Genomic DNA, 15,725 nt, shown 5'->3' on the forward strand with positions numbered 1-15,725 from the left:
ATGTTATTTCTGTGATCTTTCAGCAATACTGAGCAGGTACTAAAGGAAAGACCCACAGCAAAGCCTGTATGTTTTACGGACGACTATTTTGTACGCCTCGTAGGCACTGGTGGAAATGTTCATATAAGCCAACAAAAAACAGAATTATTGAAAACAATGTCAGAGAGATGAATGTAAGGAATGTTCTAAATGTTACATCAGCATAACCAGCTCCTTAAATATGATGGGGTCTGTTGAATTATTTTCCTTCTTCATAGAGCTGCAAGGAGAATGTCTGCTTCAGGAGTCTGGTGTGTGGTACATGAATGCCGTGGCCAGCCTAACACCGTTGATTTGAGTGTAATTAGACCCTTGGTCTTGAGGATGTTGGCCTGGGAGAGGCTGCTGACATCGGATAGTACCGGATTATGCTTACGCAGTGTTGGTGCTTTATTACCAGTGCTTTGATGTACCTGCTATAAACAGTCCAGGTCGCAGAAGCATGTAGGACAAGCCTACCTTAAGCGCCTGGCATGAATTATAGCGTTCCCCCCCCTCCCCCCTCCCGGCATTGTGAGCCCCACACAATGGAGGCTGCAGGCAAGGTGTCGGGGAATGTGCTGCAAAGTTGGGTGAGTTCAAGTTGTGTGTGCTGCAGATCCTGTTTTCAATTTTCATTTGAAATATAAAGCACCCTACTACTGTTTCAAACTTAATTTGGACTGATCCTGTAATATACTACTGATTTTATAGGAGATCTTATTGGGTGTTAATGTTCAATATACCCATAATGTTCAGCATGCCTAAAGGTGAAAATGATATTTAAAATTTATGAAATTTATGAAGATTTTTTTACACCTCATTCTAACAATTCTACCAGCCCAATTTTAATTACACTACAAATAAATTGACAGCCATAAAGTAAGAATTATGATGAAAAATGCTTGGCTCATGTTCTTATAGATTTGGATATTATCTGAGTCCTTCCACACCTTCATTCCAGGTATCAGCCTGTTATCTCTGAGTAATTGTAATATTGGTGCGCACAGATCCTCCTCGGGTCGCAAGCACACCAGATTTTTACGCACACCGAAAATACAAATAAATGTATGGGACACCAGCAGGATAGATGAAGGCACAGCACAGAAAGTGGCCCTTCAACCCAAACCGTCCATGCTAACCAAGATGCCCCATCTCAGGTAGTCCAGTATGCCTGCATTTCGCCCATATCCTTTTAAAACTTTCCTATCCATGTACCAATCCAAGTTTATTTTAAATGATGTTATAGTACCTACCTCAACTACCTCCTTTAGAGATAAAACATGGAAACAGGCCCACTGAGCCATGCCAACCAGCAATCACCCATGACATGTTCTATCCTACACACTTGGGACAATCTTTTACAGAAGCAAATTAACCTACAAATCTGCACGTTATTGGAATGTGGGTAGAAACCGGAGCACACGGAGAAACCGAAGCCATCACAGGGAGAACGTGCAAACTCCATGCTGAAATCACCCATAGATAGAATTGAACCCGGGTCTCTTGTGCAATAAGGGAGCAACCCTACTGTTGCAACATTGTGCTGCCCTCTGTGCGTAAATGTTGTTGCAAAGTTCCTATTAAATCTTTCCCCCTTACATTAAACCTATGTCCTCTGGTTCTTGATTCCCCTGCTCTGGGTAAAAGACTGTTCATCTACTCTATCTATTCCCCTCATGATTTTATCCGCCACTATAAGATCACCCATCAGCCATCTGCACTCCAAGGAATAAAGTTCTAGCCTGCCCAACCTTAGATCGTCGAGTTCGGGTAACATCGGCTCTGCACACCAGCTTAAAGGCATAAATGGGGATGGAATTGCCGGCTGCTGCGGGGCTGTGGGCATTGTCTACTGGGTGGGAATGGGACATTTCCACAAGCCGCCTCTACACTCCTCCACCCCTAAAGCAATAATTGGGTACTAGATCAAAGCAAGCAGAGATTGGATTGCCGAGTAGACTCACTCACTTCCTCACTCACTCACTGAGTCAGTCAGGTCAACTGGTGACACTTCTTCCTGAACCTGCTCCCTTCACAATTGTTCCTCTGATCCTCACCCACACACTCTTCTAGTTCATTACCAAATGACGTACACTTCAAGTTATAAATAGTTCTCGGGAACGGAAGCTCGTCATAACCATTTGTAGGGCGGCACCGTGACGCAGCGGTAGAGCTGCTGTCTCATAGCACCAGAGACCTGAGTCTGATCCTGGCAACGGCTGCTGTCTGTATGGAGCTAGTACGTTCTTCCTGTGACTGCATCAGTTTCCTCCTGGTGCTCCAATTTCCTTCCACATTCCAAAGACGTGCAGGTTTTGTAGGTTTATTGGCCTCTGTAAATTGTCCCTAGTGTGCAGAATGTGAATGTGGGATAACATGGAACTAGTGTTATCGGGTGATCAGTGGTCAGCGTGGACTTGGTGGGCCGAAGGGCCTGCTTCTATACTGTGACTCTAAGCTAATATGAACCAGGGGACTTCCAATATCTAGTAATTCATTAAATTGCCATGTTTGAAATGACTAATAATTTCTTGTCATATTGACAAAAATATAAATATATATCCCATTATTTCCACTTCCCACTATGATATTCCACAATGAGATGTTTTGTGAGGTCCGTCTGCTAAATATAAATTCCTCTGACGCACAGATCACAAAAGACTCTTGTGAAAGTGTGTAAGAGTTTCGGGATGTGAGGACTGATACAGTGAGTGCTTTCACATTGTGTTTCACATTGCACACTGACAAAGGCGCTGGAGCTCCCCCAGTGGCAAAAGGTATAATAGCAGTGTGGTGAGTCTGCTTAGGCCATTTATATTGTAAATTGGAGGGAATAATTTATAGTGGGAATCCAGATACACAAACCTGCATCTGGAACTTGGGTTATGCCATTTTATGGAGCATTAAAACATGGCCATGTTTAGCACCAATGCCCAATCTGGTCCCTGGTCTCCAGCAAAAAAATTATTGCAAAATTAGCCAAAATCCCATTAATCAGGAACTGCTGAGATTTAGTCGCCTAGGGACATGGGGAACTGCAGATGCTGGAATCTTGAGTAAAATGCAAAGTGCTGGAGTACTTTAGTGGGTGGGACAGCATAGTTTCAATGACTGGAGCAAGATTTATACCCTCCTGTGTAATGTTCACTGCTGTCAGACCTGCACCTGTGGAGTGCGAGAATCACTTGCATCACCAGGCCTCCACATCTGCCTACAATGCACTGAGGGACACCACCCAGTCTGAAGCAGGCATTGAAACATCATCTGGTGGAGACCTGCAGCACACAGGCCTGGTCGCGTACATGGCTCTCTTTCTATTAGGGTTCAGTGGCTGTGATTAGCGTGAGCTGCCACAGGTTTGGAGGGATTCCCTCTTTCACTGGGATCTGTCTCTTTGGGCAGTTCTGACCACTGATCAAATCAGCAGTGAAAAAACCTTGTGCCTTCTCAAAACATTGCACTTGTGTTGCAGTCACTCCTACAATGGCAACCATTAACAGTGTGCACAGCCCTCCAGCTCTTCAAAAAGCCTTGGTGATTAACTGTGAGTCCACTACAGTGCTTTTATAGTGGCATAGTATATAGTACATTTTATAGCATATGCAGTACTTAGTAAATGTCACGCACACAGTGGAGAACAAGAGTCATTTGTAAGGCGGGTATGTTTTCGTATGCATCTGAGTCTGGCCTCAAAATTGACAAGATTACTTAATTCGGTTTCCCAATTTCCTATGGGGTTAAATGAATGGTGCCTGAGCAAGTCATGTGGCATGACTTCTAGGTTATTCTGCACTAATTGGTGCACTCATTGAAATGTACACCACTCTGCCTTTCCAATCACATATCTCCCTCTTGCCTTAAAGTTGCTTGTACTTCACCCAAGGCAGTGCCCTCCACACGGCTCATGTCTCAGGCTTTGATTATCTCGGGGAGATTGAGAGCAGATGAAAACAAGCTTACTGCCTAAACTATATTCAGAAATACACACTGCTTGATTTCACGATATTTCGCTTTGTATTTTACAAGGGAATATTTCATCAGCGAGGATGTCAACTGATCATTATTTACAAGCAGTGCATCATATGTTTTGCTAATTATGCAATCCAGTGTGGGGTTAGCTGCAGGTTTTTTGATATAGGCAGTGGAGCCCGTGCTGAATGTAATTGGAGCCCTACAGTTTGCTATGGGTTCCTCCCTAATCAGCGAGCGTCTTGACTGCAGCCTTGCTATTTGCTCTGACAGTGAGCAGCATGAGCGTGCGGTTCAGCTGTCACAGGGATCTTGTGGAACAGTTTGAGAAAAGACCTTTATAGTGGAGGGGAGCAAGCAGACAATGAGTTTCCCAATGAGATGTTAAACAAACTATGTCATGGTCAATTGTTCAGCGTTAAACTGATTAACTGCAAAACTACTGGCCCTCAGTTATTCAAAACAGTTTGTTGCAAGATACTCCTCTGATTACTGGTAGGTACTGATTCTATTTTGTGCTTTGATTTAGAAATGTGTGTGTGTGTAAAAAGGAATGCATTATTGATCTGTGAACATTTTGAAAAACCTAGTTTGACTATACTGTAATATTAAATAAGAACTTGCAGTAGCATGAGAGATAATGACAGCTCATTTAAAGCTGCTATTTGCAGTTTTACTTTCTAATTATGATTATTTAATAAATGGTAAAAATCTGTATTCTTTGTTCTTTCATTGTATTTTTGCTATATTGATGAGGTGTGAAATGGAAAGTCTACTTCAAGATTTCAGAGAGTAAATTTGAAATATGAATTATGCCCAGGACAGGTTGTTAAAACACATTAAATTATGTAATTCATCTTTGTCAAATATGGTTTTTAATCTATTTGATTTTCCATTCATATGTTACAAAACTCATGTAGCTTTCTAGATTACAACTAGTCTCCTTGTAGCGTACGTACTTCTCATATTTTTACATGTACGTTTTAGTCCATTTGAGGGTTGTAATTCTGTCACCCTGCAATCTGCAGCCGGTAATATTATTGAATGACAGAGAAAGCCGTCGTTCAAAGTGCGGTGTCAGCTTCCGTTGGGTTTCACATAAACAAGCAGAAGAACATGCTGAACAAAAAGGCTGTCAGTTCAAATTCATGTTCACATCATAAAATATAGCTCTTATCTCCTAAATGTTAAGTTCCTGTTTTACGATTGCTTTCTGTCTTTTTGACAATGTTCTATGTTCAAGCTATTGTTAAGAAGATATTAATTAATTTTTTTAGAAAGAAGCATCGTTAAAATGCACACATGTATTTGCTAATTTAAATTTCTATAAACTTAAAAAAATTGACATCATCATTTGGTATGAACATTTCTTTGACACATGGTTTGTTCTTGGGTATTTTAAGTGCATATTTTACATACTATATATATGTATATTTATTCTATATATGGATGATGCAAAATATAACGATCCTAATTCAACATGATGATGTAATAGACAATAGACAATAGGTGCAGGAGCAGGCCATTCGGCCCTTCGAGCCAGCACCGCCATTCAATGTGATCATGGCTGATCATTCCCAATCAGTACCCCGTTCCCACCGTCTCACCATATCCCCTGACTCTGCTATTTTTAAGAGCCCTATCTGGCACTCTCTTGAAAGCATCCAGAGAACCTGCCTCCACCGCCCTCTGAGGCAGAGAATGAAATGGGGGTAATGAAAGGACACAAAGTGTAGGAGTAAGTCAACAGCTTCTCCAGACAACATGGATAGCTGATGTTTCAGGTTGAAACTCTTCAGACATTGTAGGGGGAAGGGGGGGGGGGAAGAAGAGGGGAGAGGCAGGACATAGTGTGGCAGGTAATAGTTGGATGCGGGTGGAGACGGGGGGGGGGGATTTTGTTAGGTAGATAGTTGGAACAAAGGCCGTTAAGTCTGAAGAAGGATCTTGACCCGAAATGTCACCTATCCATGATCTCCAGAGATGCTGCCTGACCTGCTGAGTTACTTTGTGCACTTTGTATCCTTTTGGCTATTTACCAGCATCTGCAGTTCTTTGTTTCTACAATCTAATGATGTCACGAACGGCTCAAGCAAATATTGTGTCATTACATTTCAAGGAAATTAAACTGCTTATGTTACGATATCACCAGATGTTGGCTTCTATGAAATCTTCTACTTACATCTGTTAGTTTGATAGAAGTAAATGTTGTAAGAGTGGCATAATTAACAGGATAATTAACTGGTGATTCATGATTTAATGACTGTGCAATTGCAACATGGCATATTTGCCGATAAAATAGTGGAAGGTACTCTATGTTTCAACCTCGTCTCTGAGATCAAAATGTTAAAACACTTTGTCTCCATGGAATCAAGGCCTGATCTTGATGGCTTGGAGCCTTTCACAAGATATATTAGGCTATAAATTCTTATATATAGCAAAATATTAATGTTACACTAAAATATGTTTTCCTCATCACTAAACCCAATGGATGGAACCACTAAAAGGTAAATGTTAACCCTCCAGCATCCACCTCCTCCACACACCAAATTAATTCTGACCCTGACACCACCACATCTGCATCTCTTTAAACTGATGATCAAGGACCTGATCTCCAATCATCACTGCATCAAGACATAATCCATGCCCCAATGACCCTTAAGGTTCTGAACAATCCCCCATCTCCATCCCCAGGCACCCTGAATGAAGCTCTGACCCTTCCCCTCACTGTGACCTGATCTATGACCTACAACCTGTAGGCCCTGACATACCTGACTTTCTACAAGGAAATGGCCCTTGCACATGCACACGCACACACAGTGTAAACCTGACTCTATTTTACTAATGTAAAGTGTAGGAAGGAACTGCAGATGCTAGTTGTCACTAACGATAAAAACAAAAACCTGGAGTAACACAGCTGAACAGGCAGCATCTCTGGAGAGAAGGAATAGGTGATATTTTGGGTTGAGACCCTTCTACTAATGTAAATGTTGTCCCAGGTCTTTACGCCACAAAATGTTGCCATATGTGTTTATTGTTTTTAATGTTTATTGAATCAAAGCCTGGAACAACAGGAAAAAACAGTGTAGCTAGTCTATTGTTTCCAATCAAGGTTTACAAGGAGAAATGTGTAGGAAGGAACTGCAGATGCTTGAACCTGTCTCTGGTCACCCACAGTAAATGAGATGAGAGCCATTTTACTTACCTCCCAGTGTTTGGCTTAGTTGAAGTCGATGGAATCTTGGGGTGGCAGAATAATGCTACAGCTGTCTCTCAACTCCAGAATTCCAGGTTTGTTTCCGACCTCTTCCGCTCTCTGGATTTCCCCAATTTCTTCCCACATCCCAAATACGTGCTGACTGACGGTTAATTGGCTACTCCCTGATTCTCCCACCCCTGGTGTAGGTACAGGGAAACAAATGGGGGCTCTGGATTGCTCCAAGAGCCAGCACAGACTCCAATGGGCCGAATGGACTCTAATGTCATATGGAAATATGAGTGTGTGAAAATTAATAGAGTCAGTGGTCAATACCTTCACATATTCGGTGCCAATGGCCAAAGATGAGTGCCCTCCTCTTTTACTGTCCTCGGAAAATGATGTTCTGTGCAACTTTGGTTGGAGCCATCTTGGTGCTTTGAAACATTCTAGATCCAGTGAAGAATCTGCAGTGAATATTCATCATGGAGAGTTACAGCTATATCTCCATGGCATTGTTGTCATATCTCCATTTGTAAGTTTGAGATGTGGCAGGTATCAGAGGATGCCAATCCAGGTTTGCCTGGAGATGTCAGCACTGAAATTTGCTACATTAATTTTTCAAAAATTCTACTTCTCTTCTTGCTTTTCCTCATTTTAAATCAAAATCTTGTGTTCATACATTCCTGAATAAATGTAGAAGAATGTCCAGATTAGATCAAGTAGAATCTAAATGAACAATCTCGTCCAACAAAATTATAAAGAAGTGTCCACTGATGTTTCTGCTTGTTGAGAATCATTTCTAATCAGATATCAAAATTCAAAATGCACAAAGATATGAAATGTCATAATTTGTAAAGAACATGGTTACCTTGCTAAATATTATAGAATAACTGGCAGGGAGCTTGCGGTTTGAATTTATTCTTGGATGTTGTGAGATGGAATGTATCATCAAGATTAAATAATACCCTTATAATGTTATTCCTTCAAACTGCTACTGCCTGGAATAAATGTCGTTTTTCTTTAAATATCTTCTCAGCTCTTTGATACGTTACAGCTTTACAAAACATTTCATGATAATAGTTTGCACATTTTGTTTGTGGAAAAAGTACTCCTTTTGTGCTTCTCTGTTAGTTTTTTTTATGGTGGTGCCATGACACATTATTGTGCATTTTGTTGCTATTTGTGTCTGTATTTATTTTATGAGTGCAATGTCAATGAAGAATTGTCCAGATGTAATATAAATAGATGGGAGAAGGGCAATTCACAAGGTTACAAAATATTGTGACAAAACTGGTTTAACTTTTCTTATGACCTTAACAATCCTCCGTATCAGATCACTTCCCTGATGTTGCCTTCCTAGTTCACGGTGCAGGAGTGAATCTAGTCTACCCCTGAGTTTGTTTAGAATTGATAATGATTAGAATTCTGTGCATTTTTCTTGAATGTCAAATTGGATTAATCATTAACTACTACTTCGTGTTATATTGTCCTGTTGTCTAATGACTGAGCATCTGTCCTGACCATTTTCCTCTCCTTGTAACTCGGCTTGGTAGAGATAATTGAGGACATTTTATTGCAAAACATCCATGTTTGGTTTACTGATATCGATAGATTCTCTCTTGATCTTATTTTTCAAGGATGTTGATCATGCCATTTCTAAACTACACTTGAATTTTAGCTATAACTGTATTGGTGCAGTGATAAAACTCAAATAGTTTATGTAGCAAAATATTGGATAGCAAGTGAAATATTTAAGACAATGAAAGGCTTGCAATGATTTGTAATGGAATGAACAGCACTGTGCATTGCAGAAACAAGAAACTACAGATGTTGGTTTACAGAAAAAAACACAAAGTGCTGGAGTAACTCTGCGGATCGGGCAGCTTCATATTTAAGAGGAGGAATTATATTTTCTCTGGCGTTGGTGCTTAATTTCAATTCAATGTGAGGAAATGGTGGAGAAGGTTCAGTTCCGAACTGATACATAAATAAATTTAATTGATACTTATCTGCATAGAATTGTTTCAACCCTTTTTGACACAAGTTATATAAGCTCTGATGGCTGATTACATTACGTAGAAATTAACAATGGTTAGTCTCAGTATCGTAAGAATATTATCTCTCTCATTGTTCTAACTCCAATTTGACCTTGCATACTTTACGTCAAAGGTCAAACAAACACCAAAATCGTTCCCAAAATTTTATCGGCCTCTAAAATGATTTATTTACTTTAAATAACCTGGATGTTTATGGTGCATTTCATTTACAAGTGACCGTACTCTCATGATTAATTGCCTAGATATTCAATGGCTTTTTTATTTTGCAGTGCAGCACAATTAAAAATGAATTAAACCTGAGTAAATCATGCTTCCAAACATTTTCCAGGTGAAGTCAGGCACTTGAAGTAGTGAGTCCCCTGGAAACCCTGCATTTCTCCCCACGTGACAAAGGGGACAAATTCAGGCCACAATGTGCCAGACTGCTTGGCTTTGGGCACTGCTGGGACTACAAGGAATGTAGATGAAAAACTTGCCCAAATCTGCAGCTCATCACAACCTCGCCCCTCGCTTCTGACCCAATCCGGATACCGGCATTGCCGAAGCTGAATCAACACCGTACAGCTATGGTGCCAGCTTCATCAATCCCCTTCCTCTGCCTTTATCGATTTCAAACAACTCTCTCCCAATGCTAATGGCCCTCCCTCCCCTGAGACTGGCATCCCTGAATGAATGCCATTGACTCCTATTCCCCTGACACGGGCCATTGATCTCCATGGCCACCCTGACCCTGGGCTCCAATGACCATCATGACCAGAAGCCCAATATCTAGTCATCTGCAGCTGATGCCTTGGTACTTGTTCCGAAACATATTAAAATATGAGGATCAAGAATCAAATTGTTTATTATGATGAGTTTATGCCATTCCATGTGCCATCCAGGGACTGCTAACAGTGCTCAGCAATTGCGTCTTTGTAAAATGTTTATTGAGGCAGTGAAGATCTTACTGAAATGCTCATGAATAAGTCATTAGAGCCTGCCACCTAAGTAAAGGAATTAACTTTCATTATTTGCAGAACTGTGATCCTGAAGCAAAAATTAACTGTTTCTTCTAATTTCAAAACATTTTGAAATTTTTTGAAATAATTATTTATAGTGAGAGTTTGAATTAGGCCCATAAAGACATGCAGCACAGAAACAAGCCCTTTGCCCCATTCATCCATGCTAGTAACTTGCCAACCAGTGGGCGACCAACCTGTAGTTCCCGGCTTGTCCTTGCAGCTCTTAAATAAAGGTACAACATGAGCCACCCCAATCTTCAGGTACATCCTGTGTGAGTCGTACAGCATGGACACAGGCCCTTCAGCCCACCTTGCCCACACTGACCAACATGTCCCTCCTACATTAGTCCCACCTGGCTGTGTGTGGCCCATATTGCTCTAAATCTGTCCTATCCATGACCCTGCCTAAATACGTCTTAAACATTTCTAAACTGTGGCTAAAGATAGTTTGACTGTTTCTGCTGGGGCCCCAACAGTTCCTTCCCAAGCTTCCCACACAAGCCGAGTACTTTATAGTAATGACGTATTAGGAGCATACTGTATCTCGAGGTTGTGTGAAGTAAGTTAACATTCCCATGGCAGGTGACTGAGCATCTCGAGCAGGACAGATGGCTGAAAGCCTGAGGCCCAACAATCTGTCAGTCTGATTCATCTGTTGCTGTAGACCATTATGGATACATCCTGAGGCAGAGTGTGATTCAAGATTAGTTGTGGTCTATTTTATGCTGCACAACTTCACGACATTTAGGCAATGCTCTACCTGTAGACTCTGGCAAAATGAAGAAGGTAACTCTGAGCTCGTCTCTACCTGGATTGTCAGCAAAACCTTCAATGCAGTGATGCAGCGGTAGAGTTGCTGCTTTACAGCGAATGCAGCACCGGATACCCGGGTTCGATCCCGACTCCGGGTGTTGTCTGAACGGAGTTTGTACGTTCCCCCCGTCACCTGCTTGGGTTTTCCCCGAGATCTTTGGTTTCCTCCCACACTCCAAAGACGTACAGATTTGTAGGTTAATTGTCTTGGTAAATGTAAAAATTGTCCCAAGTGGGTGTAGGGTTGTGTTAATGTGCAGGGATCGCTGGTCGGCACGGACCCGGTGGGCCGAAGGGCCTGTTTCCACGCTGTATCTCTAAAACTAAAAACTAAAACTAAATTAATTCAATTCCATATAGGTCAACATTTCATATCTCTCCTTCCCTTTGTCACAGACTATGCCAGCGAGTATTTGCCCTGTACTAAACCGCTGATCTTGGTGAAAACAGTGCCGGTATCTGAAGCACTGCCCCTAGTGGGGACACGTGGAGCAAAAGCTCAATTCTTCATGGAGGTGCCCTGAGACATAAACAAGAGACCATGTGGTGGCCTATGCAAGCTCCACCTCTACAACCATTGTAACCCACAGCCCCTGACCTAGCCTGGACTGTTGAAGGATGCATGTCTCACATTAGAAACACCTCATATGATTTTTTGTAAAACGTTTTAAACATTTTAAGCATAGAACCCTTCAAATACTTTAAACAGTGCCAAATTGCTTTAAAAAGGCTAAATGCTTACCTCACTTCCTCTTGGCTAGTCTCCGCCTTTGAAATCAATGGGGAGCCGCTCCCAGTGTCGGCTCCCCAGAAACTGACTGCAGATTGATTAAAATGAATACATCTATTGATGCTCCTGAACACATGATCAGTGATGTAACCTGTGGTCATTGGGTGTTTCGGGTCTTTCAACATCAGACACCCTCACCCAGGCGACCCAGACGTGGTTGATCAGACCACGATGTGTTCAGGTGGCATTCGCTCCTCCCCATGGACCTCCTCTCCTGATCCAGAGCCATCTCGAGGCCTTCTCCGCTGCCTCTGTGGTGTTCTTGATGGCCCTTCTCCTCGCCACTCCGTTGATGCCCAGTGCACTCAAGGCTTTGTAGGGCAATTGCCCTGCAAAACCTCTGCAGCCAACCTCGATGGGCATACACCTTGCCTTCCAGCCCTGCTTATGGCAGTCTATGACTAGCTCTTCGTACTTGCTTTTCTTCCTCTCGTGGGCCTCATCCAGACGATCCTCCCACGGCATTGTCAGTTCCAACAAGACGATGTTTTTGGTCACCTCTGAGACCATGAGGATGTCTGGCCTCGGGGTGGTCGTGGCAATGTGTTGTGGGAACTTCAGCTGTTTCACCAGGTCTACAGAAAGCTGCCAGTCCTGCGCAGTCGCCAGGATTCCTCAGTAAAGCTGATTTCCATTTGCAGTGATATGGAAGTAAATTAACTTGTTATTAGCTTCACTGACCTGTCCCCTGCAAAACCTGGTTCAGGGTAGTGATTTGTAACTTGGTATTGAAGGTGAAGGTGAATGGCCAACCCAACAACTTTATGTGGTCATTTGCAAATAGAAACAATGAATTTTGATGCAAAGCTAATAATCTGAAGCTCTGTTCTCCCCCCACAGATTCTGCCTGACCTGCTGCGTTTTCCAGCACTGTCGCTTTTTATTTCAAATATTTAGTATTTCAGTGTTTTGCTTTGATTATTTATTAAAAAGAAAAACTTAACAGCATGAACATGGGGAAACCTTTGGTGGAGATTTGTCCAAATAAAGGTGCGAGTGGAGTTATATTCAAAAAAAGCTGAATGAACATATTCATGTTTTAATGTACTCTTGGGATCGGAGGAGTTTTAATAAACGTTGTAATGCAATCTGTGCTGCAAGATAATAGCAGAGCTTTGGAACACACTCCCAACCATCTGTGGTTTTATGGTGGTGTCAAAAATTACCATGAGATTACTAAAACAAGCTTCCTATCCTTTTACGTCAATCTTCAGTCTAATCTGTGCTTTCAACTTTGGTGCTGCCTTTCACTTTGTCATTGTGTTCACTGAGAGTTTGTAGTAGAAATAAAACTCTGCTGTCGGCAAAGTTATATTAAGGCTTTGTGATGCTAGGAATGTAATTGTGTGAGAGAGAATTGTGTGACCATGTAGTCCCAATGGAGTATTGATTACAAAACCAGAGCAGCACTGTTGACCTGTACCACCTGCTCCTATTGAAAGCTCAGGATCCTAGAAATAGCCCCATGATGCCCAAATCTATTTTACAAATGAATGCTGGTATAGTATATTTCCCCACTAACATCAACACCAGTGCAAACTGAATGATGTTGTGATTTGCAACATGCAATGAGAATGTCTTGGAGATGGAAAGCTAGAAATTGTGTTGGTCATTTTGAAGCGATATTGAAGAATTTGGTGATGAAGGCTGGGTTTAAAATTGATCGAAGGTTTTACATACTGGAATGAATATTTGTAAAGCATTCACCTTGCATGCTTTCCGTGAGTGACAAATGGTTGTAATCGGATATTGAGTTGTAAATTACGACTTTGAATCACAATAGCAGCTTTTAAATCTGCTTGCCATATGTTGCCTTCAATGAAAGCCCAATGTTCACGCATCAAATCGCCCATTTATGATGAACTAGGAATCCAATCTTAACACATTTATTTGCTACCTACAGTAGAGATGATTCAGATGAATCCGTATCTTTCCTGTTTGTTTCACAGCTTCTTCTTTACCATTGATTTATTGACATTATCAGTTAATGTATGTTTTACAAAACACATGATTATTTTAAAGAAATTTCTCTCGTATAAGCACATATTTCTAAGAGCTGGTGCTCATATTGACCAATTGGCACAAACATGGAATCCACCTACGTTCATAACAAATCTTAGCCAGGTTGTAGGTTGACTGAAGCAGGCTATAGTTTGATGTACCAGGCTCAGTTTCAAAGGGGATTAGTGGTCCTCAAAGCAAGGAAACTAGAAAGCGTTTCACAAGAAGATACTGTGGAGTGGTAATTAGTATTGCAGCCTCACAGCTCCATGGAACAGGGTTCAATCCTGACCCCGGGAGCTGTTTGCGTGGAGTTTGCTTGTTCTCCCGGTTTCTCTTGCTGCTGCAGTTTCCTCCCACATCCCAAAGACATATGTTTGACAGGTTAATTTGCCCACTGTAAACTGCCCTGATGTCCTTGTGAGAGAGGTTACAGGGAAATAAGTGGTGGTATGGAACAGATGGTAATGTACTGAGTGGTGGAATAGACGATGGGGTGAATAGCCTATCTCTATGTTGAACTACAATGTGAAATCTTCACTTACACTATCTCACCCTTCCTGCGATTGATGCAATCATTGATTATTCCTGGGAATGAAATCTCTCAATATGCAGAGAAAACTAATATCTGGGGAGGTAATCTCACAATAATACAAGCAGAATGTTAACATGACCAAGGTGGAAAATCCAGAGGTGGCATGAAGTTCAGCCATAAACCAGAGCGACACAATATTATAGGAGTGAAGAGAACCATTTTATTATTTGAATCCATTTTAACCGTGCATCTTATTGCATCTCCAGATTTTTTTATCATCTTATCTTTTTGTTTGGAAGCTTAGCGAGCTCCTGAGGCAATAAAAATGTTCTTGGAGATTGTTGATGGGATAATGCATTTGTGGGAAAATGAACATGTTCATGACATTTCATACCGTCTCAATCTGATTACAGCTGAAGTCAAGCAATGTTTTTTGGAAACGCAGCACTTTTTAGTAGATTAACACAAGTATTAACGTTTCCAATGCGAGTCAGCAACTCTACTGCTGCACCACATCAAAGCCCAATGTCATTTGGGTGATATATTGTAAATAAAATCAATGTAACAATTTCTGTCTTCATTTTCCTGCAGATCATTTTGGCTGAACTAACAATCAGAGCTAAAAAATGATAAAATTATTTCTTCTCGTGGTTCTCGGGACCTTTCTGGAGTCCAGCAAAGTCTTTGGCCTGCCACAGACTTTGCCTCGAGTGTATCTCACATCTAACGGTAAGTGCAACAAAATATAACACTTTCTATGTTCAGAACTGTTAACTATCTTTACAATCTTTTATCAGGACTTTCTGACCGTTAAACAAAAATATTTTAGTTTAGTTTAGAGATACAGCACGGATACAGGCCCTTCGGCCATCCGAGTCTACACCGGCTAGCGATTCATGCACAATAACCCTATCCTACACGCACTCGGGACAATTTACACCTATACCAAGGCAGCTAACCTACAAACCTGTGCATCTTTGGAGTGTGGGAGGAAAGCGAAGATCTCGGAGAAAACCCACACGGTCACGGGGAGAACGTACAAACTCTGTACAGACAACACCTGTAGTCGGAGGTAGACAAAACTGCTGGAGAAACTCAGCGGGTGAGGCAACTACATAGATGCTGCCTCCAGCATTTTCTCCAGCATTTTTGTCTCCCTTCGATTTTTCCAACATCTGCAGTTCTTTCTTAAACACCTGAAGTCGGGATCGAACCCGGGTGTCCGGTGCTGTAAGGCAGCAACTCTACCGCTGTGCCACCGTGCTAAACTATTGTGAAATAGAAATTGATAAGTAATGCTGAGATGTGATGGAGAATGGGAAAGGTCATGAATTCCTTT

The 15,725-nt window shown here is 41.6% G+C and overlaps 1 protein-coding gene across 4 annotated transcripts in view; it reads left to right on the plus strand.

Annotated features, from left to right (window-relative positions):
• Positions 1–15,725, plus strand: part of sema3c (sema domain, immunoglobulin domain (Ig), short basic domain, secreted, (semaphorin) 3C) — a 217,888-nt gene that overhangs the window by 114,215 nt on the left and 87,948 nt on the right. For 3 of the 4 annotated variants that reach the window (XM_055653098.1, XM_055653099.1, XM_055653100.1), the window contains one exon: positions 14,978–15,115. In XM_055653098.1, the coding sequence (XP_055509073.1) occupies positions 15,013–15,115 (103 nt within the window). In that variant the 5' untranslated portion in view covers positions 14,978–15,012. Of the gene's footprint in view, positions 1–3,149; positions 4,486–14,977; positions 15,116–15,725 lie in introns of those variants that run through there. The other variant, XM_055653097.1, reaches the window with a different exon arrangement.

This window comes from Leucoraja erinacea, chromosome 22 (assembly GCF_028641065.1).
Source record: "Leucoraja erinacea ecotype New England chromosome 22, Leri_hhj_1, whole genome shotgun sequence".
Lineage (NCBI taxonomy): Eukaryota > Metazoa > Chordata > Chondrichthyes > Rajiformes > Rajidae > Leucoraja > Leucoraja erinaceus.